Raw genomic sequence first — 24,928 nt, 5'->3', positions numbered from 1 at the left:
AGTTATGGGCCTGTATTTGGCTGGGTTCATGTGGTCAGAGTCTTTAGGGATCATATATGTTAGGCCTTGTGTAATAAAGTCTGGGATGTTGTAGGGGTTTTTTATGAAGTCGTTAATATGCTTATAGATAGAGGGGTGTAGGGAAGTGAGTTTCTTGTAGTAGTAGTTATGAATGTGATCTGTGCCCGGAGACTTCCAATTGTGTGCTTTTTGGATGACATTAACAAACACCTCAAGTGGAATAGCATCAAATGACATTTGTGGTAGCTGCTCTAATTTCTCTTTATCGTCTTGTATCCATCTGGCAGTTTGATTGTGATTAGATGTCTTTGACCAAATATTCGACCAGTAATTGTGTAGCTGTTCAGAGTTGGGATGTGGTGTTGCTTGTTGTCTATCTTGTGTATGTGTAGTGTCGGTAGTTAATGTCCTATAAAAGTGCCTTTCGTTGTTTGTGAACTGAGTGTTTTGGTCTTTTCGTTTAGTGCAGTAAAAGTACCTACGTCGCCTACTTGTTATAGCTGTAAGTTTCTGCTTTAGACTATCCATGAACTGCTCATTCGTTGTGTTTGGTTCTTCATAGCTGGAATGTGTTCTATATTTATGTTTAATTTTTTCGATGTGTGTGATTAGTCTTAAATGTCTGTTGCCGTTGATATATTGAGTCATTCTACCTATTTCTTTACGGATTATGAGAATTTTTTGGTCTAGTCTTCTCAACCAATTTGGTCTCTTATCTCTTATGTTGCCGGTATATTGTGTAGAAGATGAAGTTTGATTGTGTTGTGTAGAAGATGATGTTTGATTGTGTTGTGTAGTAGATGATGTTTGATTGTGTTGTGTAACAGATGATGTTTCGCTGCGTTGTGTTTGTGTAGCCGATGGTGTGTGGTGATTATGTTGTTTGAATTTAGTGCCATTACATAGGGCGGCAGTATGAGCCGCACAGTATACGAGTGTGTGAGTTTTAAGAAAGTCGTCTTCTGTAGAGCTATATTTTGGTAAAACTGTGGTGTTTAAATAAGAGATTATGTGCGCAAATCTTTTTGACGTTTTTTGTTTGGGTATAAATGGTCTTTGAGTAGGGTCTGTGTATAAATATTTTTGATAAATTTCTTCGAAGGTCTTTTCTATTTTCGTATCTAGTGTTTCATCTACTAATATAGTAGTAGTTTCATCCTGCAATGTTGTTGTATCTGTATTTGTATTATCTGATGAGCTATTTTGGAGGCCATTTTGATCGTATTCACTAATAGGGTTTGAGGCGTTTACATTTGTACTGTTTGCTGATATGTTGTCATGTTGAGTGTTTTGTGTTATCTGTATGCTAAGACTATTTCTTACTTCTCTTTTTATTTCTTCTAATCTTTCTTCTGATATGAGTCTATTATTAAGGATTACTCTGCGCTGGTCAGCAATACGCTGTTCGGAAACATGCGCTATGACAGGGAATTGTTGCGTTATGGTGGTATGTAGCTGTTTTCTGTAAGCGGTTCTATTAGTTTCAATATGGGTTATTTTGTAGTATTCCTTAATAATAGCTTCATTAATATCTTCTGTCCATTTTAAACGCGTGTTTGAATTGGTTGGTTGTTGTGGGTCGGTTGTTGTAGAATGTGTGTAAATTATTGTGTTGTGATCGATGTTACTATTTTGGAGTTCAATCTGTACTTCGTTTTTTATTAGCTCTAATGTGGCTTCAGGAAGCAATTTATTTCGTAGAATGGCGCGTTTCTGATCACCAAGTCGTTGTTTGGAAACTTTCATTTCTGGGAATCTGTCAGTAAATTTAGCGTGAAGGGGGTCTAAATAACCACGGATTTTTGTATCTAGATTTGTGATAAAAAGGTAAGTGCGCCAGATGAACTCGTTCATCTCCCTCGTCCATCTTAATCGCGCGCGAACTTGACCAGTGGTGGGTGCAGGATTATTGGCTACTGCCTCCTGCACAACATCCATGGCTGCAGAATTGATAGAGTTAGGTGAAGGGATAGATGAGAGGTCAGTGTCATGGTTTAGAAAGGAGAGGGGTGAGGAAGGTAATGAGGGGAATAATGAGAAAGAGGATGATGGTCTGCTGTCGCATTGTTCGGGTGACCCGGTAGGAGCCCGCGGACTCAACTCACTACCACCGATGGTTCGTATGCTGGAACGCCCAGCATCGGCTCCAGGCGTGCCCCGGCGATCGCCCCCGGGAAGCGATCCTATACGTAATCTTTTTTTAGCTCTCGTCTCCATTTCGTCGATGGGTTACTATTGCCACGTTAGCCGCCCAGTAGTATAATTTGTGCGTTGCCCGCCCCCCACGTGATCTGGTGTTCGATCGGGACGTGTGGTTAGATTTTAGGGGGCTTATTATTATTATTATTATGAATTGGTAGCGACTTCGAGGACTTAAAAAATCAAAAGGTTGCTACTACATCGGTAAAGATCAATATTTTATATAATATTCTTCTAATAGTTAACCAGCACCTACCTATTCTAGACTAACTTTCGAAGGGGAAAAAATCATCAAATAACTTGTCCCGCTTTCGGCGAGGCGAGAGGGAGTGTTAGACTCTTATTGACTAAACACCACCCCGTTCCTACTCCTGCTTTTTGAGCCTGAGCCACGGTAAACCCGCTAGGTAGTCCGCAGCTCCGATTATTCTAGACTAATCACCATTGTAAGACAGATAGGTAGCACAACAAGTTTTAATATGAAAATAGTATCCGTACTTAGTTACATACATAACTATCTCAGTTACGCTAAGGTTGGACTGTCTGTCAGATATTTCCGGGGCAGACATACTCCTGTGTCACCAGATATCTTCCGACAATTCTATTTTTATTCCGTTTTTAAGGTCATTAGTCATACACAACAAATAGAAAATGTGTGACTAGCTAATGAATGGCGTGCGTACGGCGCGCAAAGAGCCATCAGACCACCACAGATCGGCCCGGTAGGGCTGATGCCTGATCCGGAGCTGCGGACTATCTAGCAGCTTTATCGGGGCTCACGCCCACACGGAAAGTTACAGTCACTGAGCTTGGTTGAGTCCGTTTTCATCAGTGCTAAGCTATGTTAACAAATGAATATGATTGGTGGATGCCAAACGCATCCAAACGTGCTCCACCGTAGGTCGCAACATCACTTACCATCAGGCGAGATAGCGGCCAAACGTCGGCCCATTTAACATAAAAAAAAAACATAGCATAGCACATCTCTGGTGGAAAAGCATCCTTAGTCTAGCTGGTTGGTGGGCTTAAATAATGTATTTCGCACACCAATAGATTTTCGATTTAGAAACTCAAACATCAAATAAGTACATTGCTTCTGAAGCTGTACTACGAAATATCCAGTTAGGATTAAGACAGAACTATTTATAGTTAGTCACATTCCGTAATTAAAATACATCTTCTCACTCTATATATTGTTCAATATTCTTAGCATTTCATAAACATATTAATTGTCGCCACGTTTCTTCAATTAATTCTTATCGCTAGTCTCTATGACAAATACTCGGAGGCTGGTCAAAGTGCAGTTAGATTTAAAGTTCAAAGTTCAAATGGTTAGATAGCAAAATCCGTAAGATACTCGTTTATATGTATATAATAGGGTAGATGACTAATTTATATTTTAATGTCCGTCTTGTAGATTATTTTAAAATATTAGAAACGTATTTTTTATTTTCTTACGGAAACAAATACTTTCGAAGATATATCAATTTGTTATATCGCTTGTCGCCACTTCTAGGTACGTTTTATACGTAGAAATGAAGTATAAGTAATTGCTTCCAGTCCTAAACTTTGTTACGTTTTATCTAAGTATTGTTACCTATCTTATATGACAAAATAAAAAAACAGGTGTCTAATATTTTTTCATTACCTAACTGACAGACTAAATAGATTTTTAATTTTCATATTTGTTTATTATTTCTTAGTAGATAGTATACGCTTCAGTTTATTTAAACAAATCATTTAGCCTTTACGATTTCTAAATGGATATTCATATATGAATAATAATTGATAAATACTTTTATACTACTTCATACCTAATTGCTATGTAATATTATCTTACATTGGTATACTGGACTACATACAGATTATTCCTATTCATTTAATTAATCAACTCTTATCTTGAATTGACCGATAAATTCACATTCTGCGTGATAAACTGTTTCAGTAAAAAAATTGATAACTATTTCAAATTAAATAGGTATATGCATTAATGTTAACTATGTATGTTTTATATACTATTAACCATACTGGAAGAGGTATGTTTGTCCATTTACAGCAGCTGTTCAATATTGTAGGTCCCAAACCATTGGTATGACACCAAATAACATAATTTTTATAGTTTAATGATAAAAATACTGATATTACTGATATATAAGATATAAGTACTTCTGGACATGGCACATATTGTCCGGAAATTCCTCTCTCTTGAGCCTTGACTGCCGATAGCTTGGATTTATCCCGTTACTGGTGGGCTACTGCTTTTTATATTTTTAAATGCTTTTTTTTTATTTAATATTTAAAAATGTGATAAACAAGTGTAATAAATATTTAAAATGCTGAATACTGAATGGATGACAATTTTCCAAAGATTTGGTCAGTCACACTGCATATAATAATATCCTATTTCATTTTGTAATTTATACATAATATATTAAGGTCTAATAGTACTTGATCACTTTTAATAACTGAATTTGATATTAAGTAAGTAATTAAGAATGACTGTTACCAAGAATCGTTAAATGATAAATGATATTTATTTGCAAATAGGTTACAATGTAACATTAACAAAATTAATTGTGTTCCGATTAAAATGTCACCTAGGTATAGGCCAAAGTTCAAATAATTACGCTTGATTTAACAGATAACAAACAATGTTAATGATTATTTTTTTTATCACTTCGATTCATGTGATAAAGCATTATAAATGGTATTTTAATCTCTTATGAATAAGTGTCAGATTAACATGGGTGGCGCAACCCAACAACAAGTGTAGGTTTTATTCCTATATAATGAATATCTAGTAGACAAAATTATCCATTTGGAAGCAAAGAAAGGGAGCTACTAATATTTTTTCTTTTCAATTTTTTTGGAGAAATATTTTCTTATACCTATAAGTATTTAATTAATTCGTAATGTATATCATATGAAAGGTAATTTAACTATCTTTAAAATTAGAGTAGGCATTTAACAAAAAATTATGCCCAACTCAAGTATTATTATAACATAGAAGAACATTTTTCTTCATTCACAAAAAGAATGACATTACATAATTCCATAATTTGAAAATAGAAAAAAAATAGAAGTTCACCTCACTAAAGTTGTCTTGACCCATTATAAAAATTTATTAGTCTATGGTCAGGCTAGTGACCTATTAGCTACTGACCTAATGAGAATTCAAGTTTTTTTTTTAACTTATTGTAAGAAACCAAAATTAAATCTATTGTGTGACTTTTATAAATAGATTTTTCTTTGCAAAATCAACTTTATATCTTTACCTTAAATTATGTATTAGTATAACAATATTACATGAATAAAATTATAATAATAGCTGATGAAAACAAGTCCTTGCTTAATATGTCATCATGGGCACACTGTATTGTCCTGGAATTGTATGCTCTATTTCTAACTTCTATGGGTTCATATTTGCGTAACAATGTCATTACTAAGGTCATTCTAGATTTGAATTTAGCATCAATGATGGAAGGGAACCAGCTGAGTGGAACCGGGAGGTCTTTATTTTTTAAAATACATAGACAAATCGGTGATGAGAAAAATGTTTATGTCAATAAAAAGTAAGTATTCAGCATTGCCGGGCGAAAAAAGTACGTGGAGAGCATGAAATCAATACGGTTCACAATTCACATTCTTCGTAACAAATCATTCGTGAAACACAATATACCGACACAAAACTCATTACAAAAACTATTGACAAACATTATTATTCATAAATCAATCAAATTCCATAGGTTTCAGTCATTTTTTAAGTAAAATAAAATTTTCGTAAAAAATAAATTACAATGACTTACCCAAAGATTTTTCGGTTTACAGTAACGAAAATACACAGATTTCACAACACAGAACACTATTTACATGCTTTTTTGAAAACGTTTTATGTAATTTTATTCAGATTAATAAAAAATATTCAACACCGATGTATATGCGATTGGCGGATGACGGACAGACGGAATGACGTATATGACGTTATACGTTAACTACTATACTTAGGTTCCAATAAGATTGTAATCAGAATTGAAAATTGATAACTTGTCTCTATAGTCGATTTTCTAAGTATGAATCTTATTTATTTATTACTTTCTAGTCCACACCCTCGCATTAAGGCGAGTAGTCTTTTAATGATTAGGATTCAGATTACTAATGAAAACAAAATGAAAACTAAAAAGTAGTATCAAGTTAGGCTCTTGGCTTAAGCCTCATCATAAAACAACACAGACTGAACCCAAACTTAAGTTTGGCATTTAGGTGTGTTATGGCGAGCCTGGTATAAAAAATTGTTTGGGGATTTCCTTTTTGAGGGGAGGAAATCATTAAGTGACTTCTTCCGCCTTGGGTTAAGTGACTGACAGATTCTTACGGACTAAAAACCACGAGCCGGCACGTATAGCCTCGGTAATCTGCTAGATAGACCGCACATCCGAGTTGAGTATCAACCTTACTGGGCCCCCTTTGTGGTTGTCTGATGGCTTTTGGGTCTAGCTCTGATCGGGCGGCGAGCTACTCGTGCTCGCGATCCCCAGATTTGCATTTACGGTGGCTGGAGATCGTCATGCGATGTCCGACGCACGGTATATTTCCTGTGACAGTTGAGGTTTGTTCCCCCACGCGCCCTACCTCCTCCTTAGCTAGCACGACTGCTTCGCATAAAAGGAGGAGACGGCATCCGGTGGGAAAAAAGGAATTGATTATTTTGGACTCATGTGTTGTGATTTCTGATATTTTTACTTACGCACGCTGGGGGTGGGCCCCTCATAAGTGATACGGCAGACAGGGAGCTATGCTCCTGACTCGCATTCACCGAGCGCAATAGTTTGTTCAAATTGATTCGAAATTAATTGAGGTCGTATTATGTAATGTTATAAATATTACTGTTTTATAAACATTGGTTTGACTATTCCCCAATTTTTTTCATAATATTTAGTCGATTATTACATGAAGTCATTGGTACACCACTAGAAACATAATTTCTGAACAAAATCATGAACGTCAATGTCATTTTTGACGTATAAAACTTTTGTTTGAGTGTATTTGACATTTGTCATTGTTTCGCTGTTAAACTCATACAGTCTTGTCAATCTTCTCTTTATTATTTCCATTGCGTTTTTATTTAATTACACTTTAATAATCTAATCCCACTATTAAATTTTTACTTTAATTTTAATTCAAAATATTTTGTCGATCAAAATGACAGCAATTAATTTGGCTCTGAATAGTATTATTAATGGAAAAAACGATTTCTGTTGTTTATGTTTAAGTTCATTAAAAGACGAATCTATAAAAGTAAATGACATAGTTGTGGTTAGTATAGATAATAATGAATCTGAAATAGCCGTTTTAGATGTTTTGAGTGTTGTGTTTGATGAAAAGGTATGTAAAAATATTATTTTAACTTTTCAAGTGCCGCTGTTATTGGCCTTTGTTTTGACTTATACTTGTATTATATTGCGTGATACACTTTAAGATATTTGCATAAGATTGTATGTAATGTTTATAGTTGGTGTATTTTGTATACGAAAGTCAAACAAGTAATCCATCTCTTCACCCTTCCCCTAATCCATCCACTTTCTGCAGTTATGACAATATTTTATTAATTTGTTTATGTTTCTCTTTCCAGATGTGTACTTACATCAATACAATCAACTCGCTATGTGAACATTGTACTACATCTGCAATAAGCTCCTACAAATTTAAACAAGCCAGCCAAAATAATGCAGAGTATCTCACAAATGTATTAGATGGAATCGCAAACAATTTTGAGTACACAACAGAAGTTTACGACAGCAAATGCCTCTATGTATCATTTAATACTGAAAATCTCACAAGCAAGCAATATTATGATAACCAAAAAAGAGTTGCTACTCCAAAAGCGGTCTTACGCAGATTCCAGGCACTAGAAAATACCAAAAAAATTGATTTAGACAAAATGATTCTTCGGAATATCAAAAAGGAAGATGATGATGACAGTCATAAAACAAAAAAGAAGAAGACTAGACATTATATTGATATCCCGACTAGTGACATGTTGGTAGATAAGAACAATCGTAATTTAATAAGATGCAAAGAATGTTATAAAGAATACCCAACAATTTGGAATTTAAGGAACCATTTTATAAGGGTACATGCTCCAAAAGATTTTAAATGTCCGAAGTGTCCTAGAAAATATGGCTCTGCAGCATTTCTGGAAGCACACAAATCAGAGAGTCATGTCATGGCAGTATGTAGTGAATGCGGAAAGACCTTTAAAAATAAACATACTCTAAAAATGCATGAAATGGGTCATCAATTAACATTAGTCTGCCCAGACTGTGGCAGAGTCTACAAAAATAAAGCAACTTTCAAAAAACACATCGAGCTAAACGTTTGCGGTAAAGAGACAAGGGCACATCCATCTGAAGCTAAATATACTTGCGATTATTGTAATAAAAAATACACACAAAAAGTGTCCTTAAGAGTTCATATACAGTATGAACATGGGAACTATAAATCTCATATTTGCGAATGGTGTGGCAAGAAATTCTGGGCCCAAAGTCGACTAAAAGCTCACATTGTAAAACATACTAGAGAGAAAAACTTCCCTTGTTCAATTTGTGGAGGAAAATTCGTTTCAAAGGAGTCACTTTTATACCACACCAGGACACATACTGGTGAGAAACCTTACAAATGTCCGCATTGTGACATCAGATTTCTCTCAGCCTCTCGCAGATCGGACCATATAAAACGGCATCATTTAGGAGCGACTCTCGAATGCGATATATGCCATACTAAATTTAATACTAGAACATTTTTGCTTAAGCATAAGAAAACTCATATGAGATCTGTAAGTAAGGGTGATGAAGAAGACTTAAAAACAGATGTTGACCAGTCCGGTACTGATGGTCAAACTGACTCCAGAAAGACTGCAAATGAATCTAAAACCAAAGACCTTTGGATATGTAAGGTTGAGGATAACTCCATTCCGGGCTTCCAAAAGTTGTCTAGCACTGGGGAAGTGGATTTGAATCAACTCTCTCAACAAGTTTACGAGGATGATGCAGAAGAAGGAAAAATCTATTTGGAAGTGTCCGATGATACGGATGATTATATAAAGATCTTGGGTGTCTAATATTAGGATAGCCTTTAATATTGCATGTTAGTCTAGTAATATTGTTAAATTAAATAAATTAAATGACACTTGTAAATGAGGTAATGGTAATGGTGATATTATAATTATAATTCAATGAATTTAATTCCTCATTCCAGTTGTCGCGATAATGTATCAACTTTTATGGCTTGAATAACTGTATTTTAGTTATAAAAGCAATAAAAACGTGTATATTTTACGCCTGTTTTTTATTTTTAAGGTGATGATGATGCTTTATTTTGTTTGCTGTGCAAAACTGCATTGAATTTAGAGTAATAGGCAGAAATGTATATAAATAAGGATTATTATTGTGATATAAAAAATTCGTCTCCTGACCCAAATACTAGTCGATTACGACTAACTGCCAACAAAAATCTGTTAAAGGTGAATCCTCGGCTAGCGCCGATCAATTGCCCCCATAGCGTTTTGAGTGTTAAGTAGACTTTGTTGAAAGGTTCTACCAGTCCATGGCAAATGCTTAACTAGGATTCATTTTTGGTGGCTCGTGGGTGTATAGCTCTTCTATTTAATTTCATTGTTTGAGGGTTTTCTTTAGCCGCATCAGTCTACATGGGGCATATGGTAAATATATGGTCCCTTGATGGCAATAAAAAAGTAGTGATTAAAATACTAGGTTTCTAACTAACTTTTTTAATATCTCGTGACTTGTCAAATAAAATGTCAATGTCAAATATTTTGAGTCGGCAATCAGCTGTCAAATACGTCAAACTCGTACTGTTGTCGTTGTTTTTTTTTTGTAATTTTTCGGTAAAATGTGAAATGCTGTGAACGAATATTATTTAAGTAAAGAAAAGTATTAGCATTAGAATACATACAAAATGACATTCCTTGAGGATACGTTGATAATATTAATATCACAAGTAAGTTGCAAATATACGGCATCAGAGGTTATTTTGAACAGTTCCAAGTTAAATAAATAAACGATTTAAATTACTTTAATTACAGATAATCAGTCTAATTATTTACACCACCTTAGCTTAGCTTCTTTAAATACAATATTTAGTATTTGTAACGCACATACGTTTCCGTATCGATAAAATTAATAATTGTTTTTGAACCAACACTTTAATTCCAATCCATTTTTAATAGAACAAAATAAGGAGATTATTAACTATAGTGTCTGCGCCGTACCTACGCCTAATGGGTTCTAATAGCAACAAGTTGCACGTTCAAGTGATGATATTAAATAACTTTTTATTTTTGTTTTACAAACACCCGCATACTTTGTTTTTTCTCACTTCTATATTGTACACGGTTGCGACGCCAGCAAATTCTACATCATTCAATTTGTAATATCCAAGAATCAATAATTAAAGCTGTTATTGTGAAGAAACTGAGGTTTTCATCATTTAAACTTCCAAATGTCCAATGCTAGACATTAATTGGCGACCGTGACAGGACACATTTGCAAAAACTCGGATCGACTACGAAGACAAAGGAAATCTACCAAAGATTCATCGTGGAGGACTACAGACGCAAGAACACTATAATAGAAGACAACTAAGCCAGCCAGGTCGGTCAGAAGAACTCGCCGCGCCCAGCCTTAGCTTCTACTCCATCGAGGTTCACCGTCAGCCTGCCACGTCAGTTCGAGAATTTTGCCAACATCTGCGAGCAGCTCGTGTACCTATCAGTACCACAGCCACCAGCGAGGATCAGTGCAGCCAGAAGCAGCCGTTTCGCCTATCAGTTAAGTGCCATTCCTACAATTTACCCTAATACCTAAACCCATTTCTCCTATCAAAAGGGTCGCTGTTTGGTACACTCCACTTGTGTATTTCATTAGTTTAACAAAATATCTAGGTATTTTAAGGCTTATTTCAAGTAAATAATCAGTAAATCTCCTAAAATACTAAAATTAGGATTCATAATTTAGTGTCAACTACCTACGTAATCATTTGTAAAATTATAAAATTCATTAAAATAACAGTAAATTCATGAAAACAAGTTCTTAAATACATAATACTTGAGTATCTAAACAACTATTAGTAATTACATTCCCGATATTTTCATTCTGCTACGTAATCTGAAGGCCTAAACTTAGCCACCCTCCCAATAGTGCATGTCATTGTTTTAGTTCACATTATTTCAAATATTGTTGGCCGACTATTCCAGGGAATTCGTGACGAAACGTCTGCGCATCGTCACGCGCCGAGCTGCGGCCGCGCTGTTACCGCGTTGCTGCCGCGTGGCTGCTTTCGGGCCCCAGGTGTCGCCGACGGAGTGTCAGATAAGAGTTGAACATATAACTTTATTCCTTCATTTTGCATTAGTGTGTTACTGTTTAGATTACTCAATCACTTAGAATATTTTCTTAAGTACTAGTTTCTCGTTTGTTGTTGCTACTATTAATTAATAAACAAAATGTCTTTAAGCGAAGATAAAGACAGTAATGCAAAACAATTGAAGGAACTACTTGCTAAACGTAGCTCGGTCAAAGGACGCTTAACGAAATTTAAAAGGTATTTAGATGTAGTATGCTCTTTAAAATTATCAAAAACTCAAATTAAAGAATTAGAAATTAATATTGATAAAATCCGAGCTGTGTCTAGCAAATTCGATGAACTACAGGCTCAGATTGAGGTTATTAATTGTGATAATATGGACTCTGAGATCGATGAACGTGATGGAATTGAACAGATCTTCACTTCACATTTGGCAATTGCTGAAGAGCAACTTGACAAGTATAAGAATACTTCTCATTATTCTGATTCGCACAATTCATCACAATGTCATCACGATCAGTCGACTCAGTGTCATCATGTTGATTTTAAATTACCACAAATACAAATTGCAAAGTTCGATGGCGCTTATTTTCGCTGGCTTGAGTTCCGAGACACCTATTTGTCGCTTATTCATAACAATGAGCGCATCAACCCTATTCATAAGTTCCATTATTTGGTATCGTATCTCGAGAATGAAGCCGCGCGAATTATCTCTAATTTAGAGATTTGCGAAACTAATTATGAAACTGCATGGCAGCTTTTGTGCGATCGTTACGATAACAAGCGCCAGCTTATAAATCAACACCTTAATTCATTGTTATATTTTGAATCGACCCAGCAACAACACAAACGTGAATCAGACAAATCACTGAGGTTTCTAGTTGACCACGTAACAAAAAACTTGCGCGCATTATCAAGCTTAGCTAAACAAGATGAGCTGCTTGATATGATAATTATTAAAATTCTTATACCTAAATTAGATAATCGTACTGCAATGAAGTGGGAAGAACACCGTAATAACTTGTCCGATCTCCCCACTCTAAAGGACTTCAATAAGTTCCTAACTGATCGTGCTGATGTGTTACAAACTATGTCTCAAAACAAGTTTGACACACCCAAGGCTACACAATCACGTCAAAATAATAACAATAATAATTCTCGTAGCACTAAGTCCTTTTCGTCTACAGTTCAGAATACCGGCTCCGTCACTAGGCAGTGCGTTGTCTGTAAGGGTAACCACTGGATTTACGACTGCCCTACATTCCTAGCGAAGAGTGTTCAAGAACGACGAGACGAAGCACTTAAGTTGCACTTATGCTCCAATTGTTTACGAACTGGGCATCGTGCACATGATTGCAAGTTGGGTCCCTGTCGTGAGTGCAAGCGTAGACACAACTCACTCTTGCATTTACCTAATTCTAACAATACTAGCACAAGTAATGCTAGTACAGTCAACAGCAATAGCGATAACACAGATCGCGGTTCAAGTGAAATATCAGTCAATAATTCGATTAGTGATAATTTCGTAGAAAATCATATTCTTTTGTCAACAGCCATGGTAAACGTTATCAATCCTCAAACAAACAAACAATTTAGAGTGCGCGCTTTATTAGACTGTGGAAGTCAGTCCTCATTTATTAGCCAGTCACTCATGAACAAGCTATCATTACAGGTATGTACTATAAATACCATAAATGTTATTGGTATAGGCAACAACTTAGCAGAACATGTAAACAAAAGTTGCATTGCCCGATTAAAGTCATTTAGCAATGACTACAGTGTTGTACAATCATTTTATGTGTTGAACCAATTAACAGGTTCTATTCCTAAACAATCTATAGATATTAGTCAATTTAACATCCCACGAGACATACAGTTAGCTGATCCTAACTTTAATCAGCCTTCGGCAATAGACGTCTTGATAGGTGCGGACCTATTTTGGGACCTATTAGGATGTGATCAGCTAACATTAGGTCATAACATGCCCAAGCTACGCAGCTCAAAGCTAGGTTGGTTAGTCGCCGGCCCTATTTTTCCAAGGTTAAGGAATCGTTCGTCACCAAGAAATATTCCGTGTCATGTTTCAATCAGTGACAGTGACGAATGCAATAATTCCGATATTAATTATCAATTAACAAAGTTTTGGGAACTGGAGCAAGTTCCAGATAAGCAATATTTTGGTAAAATTGAGCAGGCTTGCGAAGACCACTTCTATCGTAATACTTACCGTTTAGAATCTGGCAGATTTTGTGTTAGGCTGCCTCTAATTGATAGTCCAGATTGTTTAGGAGATTCTTACGCAATGGCTAAGAAACGACTATTGTGTTTAGAAAAACGTTTCCGTAAGAATCCAGAATTAAAGTTACAATATTCAAATTTCATTCAAGAATATTTAGAGCTAGGCCATTTAGAGGAATGTCCGATTGTAAATCCCGTTCCATCCTATTATCTTTGCCATCATGCAGTTTTCAAACAAAATAGTGAAACGACAAAGACACGTGTTGTCTTTGATGGATCGGCACGAACTTCCTCAGGTTTCTCTCTAAACGACCTACAGATGGTCGGTCCCAATGTTCAAGACTCGATCTTTTCTATTTTGATACGAGCTCGTCAGTACAAATACATTTTGACAGCCGATATTGAAAAGTTCTTTAGGATGGTTGAACTAGATGAAAGGGATCGTAATTTACAATTAATACTTTGGAGAAGTGATGAGTCAAATCCTATCAAAACTTTACGTCTAAAAACCGTCACTTATGGTCTCGCAAGTGCTACATATTTAAGCACCAAGTGTTTGTCGGTATTGGCAGAGGATTGCGATGATCAATTTATAGGTAATATTATTAAACGCGACCACTATGTCGATGATTTGGTCACTGGATCCAACAATGAGTCCGAGTTGTTATACATTCAGCGCAAGGTGTCGGACACTCTAAAGTCTGCAGGGTTTAAACTACGTAAATTCAGGTCGAATTCACCAAGTATTTTGTCATCATCGGTCATTGATCAAAATGTCAAGGTCAGTTTAAGTGAATCCACTAATACCTTAGGATTAAATTGGAATCCTAAAACCGATACTCTTCAAATATCAATTGTAATTCCCAACAAAAGTGATGTAGTTACCAAGCGTTCTATACTGTCTACATCTTTCAAGATTTTTGATCCCCTTGGTATTCTCAGTCCATGCGTGATTATACCTAAAATGTTGCTTCAGTCCTTATGGCTCAATAAAAATGGCTGGGATGAACCGGTTAGCTCCGATATTTTGAAATCTTGGAACAAGTTTATTAACAATCTAAATGTTTTATCAGATCTACAGATCCCGCGATCAACTCTATGCGAAGCTCCTAGTTATATAGAAATACATACCTTTAGTGATGCTTCTCAAGTCGCTTACGGTGCATGTGTGTACCTGCGGTCACACAACTTAGCTGGTGATGTAAAGGTTAACTTACTGTGTGCTAAGTCTAAGGTGGCGCCGTTGAAGCCGACGACAATACCGCGTCTGGAGCTTTGTGCTGCTCTGTTAGCTGCAAAATTGTGCAAGACAGTTACCAGTTCTCTGCGATGTGAGGTCAATCGTATCATTTATTGGTGCGATTCTAGCGTTGTCCTCAGCTGGTTGAATGGTAATTCTGCAAAGTTAAAAACATTTGTAGCGAATAGGGTTGCCGAGATCAATGAACTTACCGATAGTTCGTCGTGGCGCTATGTGCCGACTGATCAGAATCCGGCTGACCTGATCTCAAGAGGCGTAAGTCCAGATCAAATTACCAACCTTAATTTATGGTGGTCAGGTCCAAATTTTCTAATACAGCCTGAATGTGATTGGCCCTATTTAAATAAATTAATGAATGAAACAGACTTACCTGAGATGAAATCCACTTCCGCTGTGGTCCAGGAACCTGTAACAGAAATTCTAAAAATAGATAAATTTTCATCGTTTTTAAAATTAAGACGCATGTTTGCGTATGTAAACAGATATATACATAATATTAGACACAAAAATCCTAAAGATAAATTATTTGGTAAATTTAGTGTTACCGAATTAGAATCATCCTTTATTAGCCTATGTAAAATTGCTCAGAAAACTTCATTTGCTCTAGAATACAATATTTTATTAAAAAATAAAGGTTTAAGTAGCAAATCGCCTCTCTTGTCACTTTCACCCTTTTTGGATGATGACAAGGTGATGAGAGTCGGTGGTAGAATAGAATTATCAAATTATAATTATACTAAAAAACATCCTATACTTCTACACGCCTCTCATCCACTCACCAAACTATATTTCAAACATGAACACTTACGGAATATGCATGCCGGGCCTCAACTATTGCTGGCCTGTGTAAGAGAAACTGTGTGGCCTATAAACGGTAGGCACTTGGCCCGCCGCACAGTTCATGCCTGTGTCAGATGTAGACGTATTCAAGGTAAAACATTAACTCCCATGATGGGAAACTTACCTGCACAGCGCATCACACCTGATTTTCCATTTCGTACTGTTGGTGTTGACTTCGCTGGTCCATTCCTCACACTAAACAGAAAAGGTCGAGGTGCACGATTAACTAAAACCTACTTATGTTTGTTTGTATGTTTTCGCTATAAATGTGTGCACTTGGAAGCCGTCAGTGATTTGTCTAAAGACGCTTTTATTATGACATTACGCAGATTCATATCGCGACGGGGCAAGCCAGCGGAGATATTTTGCGATAACGGCCGCAACTTTGTTGCAGCCGCTAAGGAAATAGGCAATTTTCTTAAAACCAATCATGGACCTGTAGTTGATTTTGTTACCAATGAAGGTGTGAGGTTTGTGTTCTCTCCCACATATGCTCCACATTTCGGCGGCATCTGGGAGGCAGGCGTTAAATCCGCGAAATACCATTTAAAACGCGTTATGGGAAACAATCATTTAACGTTCGAGGAGATATGTACTCTTTTCACACAAGTGGAAGCTGTGCTTAATAGTAGACCTTTATGCCCACTCTCTCCTTCCCCTAACGATTACCACTTCCTAACTCCTGGTCACTTTCTGATAGGGCGTGCCTTAAATGCATTGCCTGGTCCATCGCTCGAGCACGAGAACCAGAACAATCTTCAACGCTACATGAAGCTTGAACAAATACATCAACATTTTTGGCAGCGCTGGCAAAAGGAATATGTAGCAGAGCTACAGCAGCGCTCAAAATGGCGTACGAAATCAGCATCACTAAAAGTCGGCGACTTAGTTCTTCTCCATGAGGATAATGTCCCACCACTCAGTTGGCGAATGGGACGAGTCAGCAGGCTGTTCCCGGGGACCGACGGAGTCACGCGAGTCGCAGACGTGCAAACTACCAGAGGTTGCTTCAGGAGACCTCTCACTCGGATCTGTCCCTTGCCTACATCGCCACCGGAGGAAGACTGAAGTGGTTGAAAGGAGTCTTTCAACGGGGGGGAAGATGTCTGCGCCGTACCTACGCCTAATGGGTTCTAATAGCAACAAGTTGCACGTTCAAGTGATGATATTAAATAACTTTTTATTTTTGTTTTACAAACACCCGCATACTTTGTTTTTTCTCACTTCTATATTGTACACGGTTGCGACGCCAGCAAATTCTACATCATTCAATTTGTAATATCCAAGAATCAATAATTAAAGCTGTTATTGTGAAGAAACTGAGGTTTTCATCATTTAAACTTCCAAATGTCCAATGCTAGACATATAGTTACCCCTTAAAAGAGACGCAATGAACATACTATAGTATACACAGTTATATACTAAAGAACTTGTTGATTGTTTTTGCTTACAAATTGAATGATTTTCCTTTACATTAAAAATACAATTTTAATAAATTTCAGATAGTCTTCTTCGTAGGAGGATGGATATTCTTCGTGAAGCAATTATTCAGAGACTATGAAGTGCATCACCTGCTGGTGCAGCTTATATTCTCTGTCACCTTCGCACTAAGTTGTACCATGTTCGAGCTAATCATATTTGAAATCATTGACTATTTAGATTCAAGGTAAGAAGATTTATAAGAGCATGTGAAAGAGGGTACATACTGATTATCTTTTCACTAGTTATGTTATAAGTACTTGGTGATAAGGTGTGAGTCTATTGCCAGCAATAAGTACCATTCCATTCGGAGCTCTGGACTACCTAGTGGGTTTACCCAGGCTTCGGCTCGAAAAGCAGTAGTAGGAATGGAGTGGTTAGTCAGTAAGAGGCTTTTACTTCCTCACACCTTGTCCAAGCTGGGAGAAGTCATTAGATGATTTTGAGGGGGCTCAATAATGTGTGAATGACTATTTCAGCTTCAGTCTTCCCTAAAAATAAATAAAAACTCAGTAAGCACCTTAACTAGACTTGCAAACATTTTATACCACTACTTACCCAAAATGAAGACTATGTTTTACTGAACTTAATCATGATTATTCAAACTTTTTCTTGCTAAACACAACATGGTTAAACTTCTCTCCTTAATTATAACATTTTATTTCATTCCAGCTCCCGATATTTCCACTGGAACTTGGGCCTTTACTCACTTCTGTTCATGGTGATAGCGCTGATACCATTTTACATTGCATACTTTTGCATCAGTAATATTAGATTTGGTAAGTAAATGTTAATATAATAATTATTTTTGAAACTGTATAATCATCTAACAATATAATCATTATTTTTTAAACTTAGTATGAGCTTTGTGTTGAACGAAAACGACACGAGAGCGCGTTCCGCGCTATGATTGGTTCGTCAATTAGAGCGCCAAACGCTGTTTGGCAAGAGTCGAGAATATGTCAAAGCCTCAAGTAAACGATCTCATTGTCCAGCAATATCCTATCTTTGATTTGATTTTATGCCATACAATGGCATTTATTAAAGGTGTGATAAAATGAGTTTGTGATACAAAATGTTGAAGATATAAAGTTATTTATTGTTGAACCTAATTTTCCACTATTTGCGCAAAATGTGATGTGTTTTGCGCAACGTGCGCAACTTGCGCTACAGTTTGCGCAATAATCTTTAAGCTAGTTCTTAATAGTTTTCATTTGTTGTAGTCTCTCAAAATATGATAAGGCCACTAACCATATTCGTGTGGTTTGTTTACCTGTATTTCTTCTGGAAAATTGGCGACCCATTCCCAATTTTGAGTCCGAAACAGGTAAGCTACATATTTGCTAGTATTCATGACTTCAAAAATAAATGTTCAGTAAATGTCTACTTACTGAGTTCTTTGATTATAATATTATTAAAACTGATGAAATTTTTGTATGGGCTCCGCTTGTTAGGCGACCAACCTATGCAAAAGTAAGCGCAACGTATTATTTTTTTATGTGTCTTCATTAAAATAACAAATTAAAATGGTACTTTCAGGGAATATTTTCAATAGAACAAGGTGTATCCCGTATTGGAGTGATCGGAGTCACAGTGATGGCACTCCTTTCAGGATTTGGTGCAGTCAACTATCCATATACTTCTATGGCTATATTTATAAGGTAAAAACATATTTTTAGATATTATGTAGTTTCTTTAGTTTTCGACCATGACATAACATACCGCCTGTGATAGAAGTCATCCCCGTTAGGTAAACATATAATAGATTATGTGCCTATTTTCTTATACCAGAAATAATTCGAGTTTTCATAATATACTGAGGTTTCTTTTAATTCCGATAACATTTTTCAAGTCCCGTCGGTCGAATTTGGTTCTCCTTAAACAAGCGAACTTGCGACCATTTGACAAACGAGGCACAAAATAACGATATTTGAATATTGAAATATTTTTTTTCTTGTTTGTATTTCAGGCCAGTTACACAATCAGATGTCCTATCAATAGAGAAGAAGCTTCTACAAAATATGGACATGATATTGGTGAAAAAGAAAAGGATAGCGCTAGCCGAAGCCAATAGTGTGGGAGCGAGACAGCAATACAATATGTTGGACCAATCCAATGTTAAGAATAGAGGTGGATTTTGGACCAACATTTTGTCCAGTGTTGGTAGTATTGCTAATCCATTGGGCCATGGGAGTGAAAGTAAGTAGTTACACTACTATAATATTATAAATGTGAAAGTTTGTTTGGAGGTTTATCCGTCCATCACACCGAAACTACTGAACGTATTTTGATGAAATTTGGTATACAGACAGGGTATGAGCTGTTTTGAGTTTGACTTTTTATACGACGGGAACGCGAGCGAAGCTTCTGCCAGCCAACTAGCTTCTGGCTAGTTCATTATATATTTAAATTAGTTTATTGAAGGAGGTTCTCAGGTTCGAACCCCAAAAGTGTTAGAGTTTTTCGGTGTTCTATTTTGTCACAGACATTTTGTGACAGATGTTAATAAAATCTTCTTTAATACATTGAACGCCGTGGTGGTCACCGGTGACCGACGTTAGCGGCGGATTTGCCTTCCACAGTTTTCTTTGGCAGTCAAAGACTTAATCCAACATTTCAATATATTACCCAATTTCTCCCCCTTTCCAGACATAAACCAACTTCGCCAGGAAATAGCGGGTCTTGAGGAGTTGAGTCGCCAGCTGTTCTTGGAGGCTCATGATGCGAGAACCATGCGAGAGAAGATAGAGTGGTCCAAGACGTTCCAGGGGAAATACTTCAATTTCCTCGGATATTTCTTCTCGCTGTACTGTGTTTGGAAGATTTTTATTGTAAGTTTTCTTATTTTGTTATTTAGGTAGAAGCATTTGTGAAGAATTATTCAAGGTTTAATGTGTGGGAGAGCCATGCCTCGGCACGAATGGGCCAGCTCGACTGGAGTGATAGTATTTCCTTGTGTGAGTGAGGTTACTGGAGGCCCAATTCCCCCAATTCTAATTTCCTAAGCTCCAAATAACCGGCAACGCACTTGTAACGCCTCTGGTGTTTCAGAAGACCTCCCCGTGGTGCACCCTGGGTACAGGTGATAGTCCCCCTGACGGGGGTGATAGTGTTGGAGTGACTATTTCTGGTGTTTCTAACCTAACCTAACCTAACTGTTGTTACTCCATTTTTGTTTCAGTCCACGATAAACATAGTATTCGACCGCGTGGGCAAGAAGGACCCAGTGACGCGTGGGCTCGAGATAGTGGTGCACTGGCTCGGATGGAACATCGATGTCGCCTTCTGGTCGCAACACGTCTCCTTCATACTGGTCGGATGCATCGTGCTGACGAGCATACGAGGGTTGCTGCTTACTTTGACTAAGGTTAGCATGGAATATTATTTTATTTATTGGTGTAAGAGAGTAATAGCGGCATTACGTGTCGTATGAGCACCTCTGCCTACCCCTTCGAGGATAAAAGGCGTAACGTGTGGGAGAGTCATGTTTCGACACGAATGTATTGTCTCGAGTGGATTGCCTCACAGAAAACCGACGTAAAACTACTCTTGAGTTTTCGTTGTGTGAGTGAGGTTACCGGAGGCCCAATAACCCCCTTCCCAATCTTCCCAATCCCCGATTCCCTAACAACCTTTAAATTCCTAACCCCTCTAATGCCGGCAGCGCATTGTAACGCCTCTTGTGTTTCGAGTGTCCATGGGTGGCGGTGATTTCTTACCATCAGTTGATCTGTCTGCTCTTTTACCGGCTTATACCATGAAAAATTAAACTGTATTGCAAAGTAAAGCAGTTGAATTGCTAAAATTCTTTCCAAATGATTGGCCTCTCCATTTCTCTCCCATTTTAAAAATGATTATCTTTGGTATCACAAACATTAATAATTACAACTAAAATTACTACTTTTTTTTCAGTTCTTCTACAAAATATCATCATCGAAATCGTCAAACATCATCGTCCTAATACTCGCGCAAATAATGGGCATGTACTTCTGTTCCTCCGTACTCCTGATGAGGATGAACATGCCTCCCGAATACCGCATCATCATCACCCAAGTCCTGGGAGACCTGCAGTTTAATTTCTACCATCGATGGTTCGACGTCATATTTTTAGTGAGTGCTTTAACTAGTATATTTACGTTGTATTTAGCTCATAAACAGCCTTCAGTTAACTAAGTAATCGTTAAAACTTATTTGCCAACTTGCGCAAACCGCAAGTTTTTGCGCAAGTTTACCCAACTTGCGCAAAAACTTGCGGTTTGCGCAAGTTGGGTGAAATGTTTGCGCAAGTTGGGTTAAACGTTTGCGCAAGTTGGGTGAAATGTTTGCGCAAACGTTTTTGCAGTTGTACAGTTATTTGCTATTTTTAAGATATTGTTCTGGCTTGTACAAATTATGTTTTTTTAAAGTTTGACAGGGCCTAGTAATATGTTGGAAAGCGGAATGATGTTTAATTATGCCGTATGGTTAATTCATTATTTATCTGTTGTGTTGAGGATAACATTCTAAAAAAACTATCAGTGTTTTAGATGAGAAAAGTATTGTCTAGTTTCACGCCTGTCTCCCTTGGGGGTAGACAGAGACAATGCTTTACCTGTTATGTTTCGGAAACATGTATGTGAACTTTAGTTATATTTGTCTATGTTTGTGATATTTTAATAAAATTGATCCTTAGCAAATGATTGTACAATGATTGTCATATCTGTTAGGCCTCAACATAACGAATAATGTATTCTTTTTGAAAACGATACCAAAATTATGAAGTATTTTTTTCTATAAATGGATTATATGAGAGTATGAGTATGTATCTTCTTATGTATTCTTAATATGTATAAACGTATTATATATTTATTATAAAATTCTGTTCAAAATTAATAACCGATCTCAATTCAATTTTTTTTATGGCTTGGTTTGCTTATTTCCTTATACATTATCTCCTGCATTGTAGGCTAGTCTAGTTAGATGTGCCACCGTAATCGAAATTGATCGGGAGACTTTAGTTAATATGTGTCAAAAGCTTAGATGAATGATATTTTGAATTGAGGTCGGTGATTAATTTTAGTACTAAGACTATAGTGTAAGTGAACTTTAAAAGTACACTACTGCTTACCCTTTCGGGTCATATCAAATCATTATAATTAAATTGAAATTTCAAACGAGATTCTTATAATTTTTTGGCTTGTTTATATTTCGGTATGAAATTATTACTTTTGATCATAAGGAGTGCTTTTCCACCAGAGATGTGCTATACAACGTTCATTTGTACAAGTAGCTTAGCACTGGTGGAAACGGATTCAGCTAAGCTATGTTTTTTATAATAGTCATCTATAAGACAATGTATCTAAATGTAAATATATGTATTTTTGAGCTTATATCGTTGTGGCTATTTCACACAATTCACTATGTGTAACGTTTTTGTTGTAAATAACACTAAATGACGCTAATACTGAGTAAGTTCAATGACAGATTGGTTACGGGTATGCCCGACTAATATTATAAATGTGAAAGTTTGTTTGGATGTTTGTCCCTCAATCACGCTGAAACTACTGCACGGATTTTGATAAAATTTGGTATACAGACAGAGTATGAGCTGACTTGGGTGATAGGATATTTTTTATCCGCGGGAACGCGGGCGAAGCCGCTGGCAGAAGCTAGTAAATAATATTTGTTTAACAGTACCTTTGTAACAATTACCCACAGATGTCTTTTTTATGCCATATACGTCATTGAGTGTACGATAAGGGAGTTTGAAAATATCTGATATAGCGTTTAAAACCTTAATCGTTACAATATAAAGTCGGAAATCCAATAAAGCAACTGTCAGATTTGATACTTAAGTTTTGAACTTTATTCTTTTGGTATAAAATCAAGATTTGTTTGAAAAAACGAACAAGTTTTTGTTTAAAGAAACGTTGCTGGGATTTTCTCCTGTGTCATGAGTGCGTTTACAAACTTAAGTTCACATGCATATGATACCTAGACCCGAAACAATAATTTGTGGAGCACACAAAGAGTTGTTCCGTGCGGGAATCCAAGCCACTAAACGCTGCGCGGCAGTCAGTTGCCCAGCAACCAAGCCAACCGCGCAGTCTAAATTGATTAAATGTTGGGGTAGGTTGACCTGCCGGTGTATATAAAATGTATATAAGTTTGAAGTTTTCCAATTCCCTTGTCGGTATTATGTTACATATAGGATTAAGTACTTACCGTAAAAAGGCGAAATTAATAAACTTTGTTATTATGGGCTCCAGCAGAAGGGTGCCACGGAGTGTTCTTAAATTCCCACACCCTGATAGGAGAGAAAATAATAAAACTTATTTTTCAAGTTATAAGCAGACGTTTCTCTTAAATCTCGTTAGATTTTGAGATAGCTCTTCTTGTTTATCTGCTTTTCCTAGCATAAAAAATAGACTTTTTTGAGGGGGAAACACATTGGGCGATGCGAGAGCGAGTTTCAGACCGAACCTACTCCTGCTTTTCGAGCCCGAGACCCAGTAAACTCTCTAGGCAGTCCCGCTAGGCTGTGCGCGATTATCTTGCATTTGGCTGAACCGAGTTTTATGCGGTTTTAAGCATAGTATTTTTCAGACTTAGAAGGCTTTATGTATGGTACCCGACTTAAAAAATAGAGGATTATATCTATTTAAAAACAATAAAACGTTTTCTTACCTGTCTATCAATTAGCACTAATAGCAATAACTTAGCTGTCTCTACTAAACAAAGTTTATAAATTTCGCCCCCAGTTTTTAAGACTGACAACTTAAATATAAGGGAAATGCAAATAAAACATGTAAAATACAATTAAATAGTTTTATTTAACAATTCTTTATTTATTTATCTTATACATAAACTATATCGAAATAGTTAAAAATAGAAAAGTTTACATGGAAAGGCCACCTTATGTTAGACTTATTTAAAAGATATAGAAAAAAATGTATTTCTTTCTGTTCATAAACTATTTATTTCTTTATTTAGGTATTTAGCAAATTTTCGAAGAGAAATCGCAAGAATATATTTTGTTTAAGCTATTTCTTGTAATGATATTTTTTTCTCAATTACCGATTCGATTTATTTCTTTTTTACCACAACCGTAATTATTTATCATCATACATACCATATATTAAATGAACGAAACCACGCCATGTTTATATAAAAATAAACACATACAAAGACAAAAAAAAAAACAGAATTATTTACAAAATTATTGTATCGACGTGTAACAGAAATGTTTTTTTTTTTAATTTTCATTAATTGGTGTTACTTTGAGCAATAAATTTGAAATTGCTACGTTATAAGCGACATATTGTTTGTGGCGTAGTGATCTATTCTCCCATCAGATCTTCATACTGTTTCCTGAAACAGTCACCGACAGGGAAGAAGTCCCAGCATCGCTGCGTGTACATGTTCCATACATATGTTTCTTGACCTGTAGAAATAAATAGATTTTTATATAACTCTATAATAAATTTTGTTAATTGTGTCGTACTGTATATGCTTGGTCAGAAATGGGAC

General features: G+C 36.3%; 4 protein-coding genes across 44 annotated transcripts in view; 2 read left to right on the top strand and 2 right to left on the bottom strand.

The window, feature by feature from the left end:
- Positions 1-6,209, bottom strand: part of LOC118276660 (glycerol kinase) — a 48,304-nt gene extending 42,095 nt beyond the window's left edge. Inside the window, exon 1 of the mRNA XM_050699890.1 lies at positions 6,027-6,209. The gene's annotated coding sequence lies outside the window, so the exon portion shown is untranslated. The remainder of the gene's footprint in view (positions 1-6,026) is intronic.
- Positions 6,210-7,275: 1,066 nt separating this feature from the next.
- Positions 7,276-9,554, top strand: LOC118276687 (zinc finger protein 25-like). Its single transcript, XM_035595128.2, has 2 exons — positions 7,276-7,602; positions 7,850-9,554. The coding sequence occupies exons 1-2, from the start codon at positions 7,420-7,422 to the stop codon at positions 9,335-9,337; spliced, it is 1,671 nt and encodes a 556-aa protein (XP_035451021.1). The 5' UTR covers positions 7,276-7,419; the 3' UTR covers positions 9,338-9,554.
- Positions 9,555-10,048: 494 nt separating this feature from the next.
- Positions 10,049-24,519, top strand: LOC118276675 (Golgi pH regulator). Of its 5 annotated transcripts, XM_035595103.2 has the most exons (10): positions 10,049-10,236; positions 10,775-11,065; positions 17,443-17,606; positions 18,092-18,198; positions 18,643-18,746; positions 18,959-19,080; positions 19,389-19,618; positions 20,069-20,250; positions 20,601-20,786; positions 21,332-24,519. In XM_035595103.2, exons 1-10 carry the CDS (start codon positions 10,195-10,197, stop codon positions 21,590-21,592), a joined length of 1,689 nt encoding a protein of 562 aa, XP_035450996.1. In that variant the 5' UTR covers positions 10,049-10,194; the 3' UTR covers positions 21,593-24,519. The 5 variants fall into 5 exon arrangements, 4 of the variants coding, with proteins under 4 accessions (XP_035450996.1, XP_035451000.1, XP_050555835.1 ...); XM_035595107.2 differs by lacking the exon at positions 10,775-11,065 and having other exon boundaries at positions 10,051-10,236; XM_050699878.1 differs by lacking the exons at positions 10,049-10,236; positions 10,775-11,065 and adding an exon at positions 10,495-10,549.
- The window catches only part of LOC118276673 (ryanodine receptor), a 186,386-nt gene continuing 185,670 nt past the window's right edge, over positions 24,213-24,928 (bottom strand). For all 37 annotated transcript variants that reach the window (XM_050699838.1, XM_050699840.1, XM_050699852.1 and 34 more), the window contains one exon: positions 24,213-24,842. In XM_050699838.1, coding sequence (XP_050555795.1) covers positions 24,739-24,842 — 104 coding nt within the window. In that variant the 3' untranslated portion in view covers positions 24,213-24,738. The remainder of the gene's footprint in view (positions 24,843-24,928) is intronic.

Source organism: Spodoptera frugiperda, chromosome 17 (genome assembly GCF_023101765.2).
Source record: "Spodoptera frugiperda isolate SF20-4 chromosome 17, AGI-APGP_CSIRO_Sfru_2.0, whole genome shotgun sequence".
NCBI classification, from domain to species: Eukaryota; Metazoa; Arthropoda; class Insecta; order Lepidoptera; family Noctuidae; genus Spodoptera; species Spodoptera frugiperda.
Note: the sequence above shows the minus strand (reverse complement) of the source record. Positions and strands in the feature narration are given on the sequence as shown.

Excerpts from the sequence above, each read along its gene's own strand:
- LOC118276687 (XM_035595128.2), top strand. The coding sequence starts at position 7,420 with ATGACAGCAATTAATTTGGCTCTGAATAGTATTATTAATGGAAAAAAC. Across the intron at positions 7,603-7,849 it reads GTGTTGTGTTTGATGAAAAG|ATGTGTACTTACATCAATAC; the intron begins GTATGTAAAAAT and ends TTCTCTTTCCAG.
- LOC118276675 (XM_035595103.2), top strand. The coding sequence starts at position 10,195 with ATGACATTCCTTGAGGATACGTTGATAATATTAATATCACAA. Across the intron at positions 10,237-10,774 it reads TGATAATATTAATATCACAA|GACACATTTGCAAAAACTCG; the intron begins GTAAGTTGCAAA and ends CGACCGTGACAG. Across the intron at positions 11,066-17,442 it reads AGCAGCCGTTTCGCCTATCA|ATAGTCTTCTTCGTAGGAGG; the intron begins GTTAAGTGCCAT and ends AATAAATTTCAG.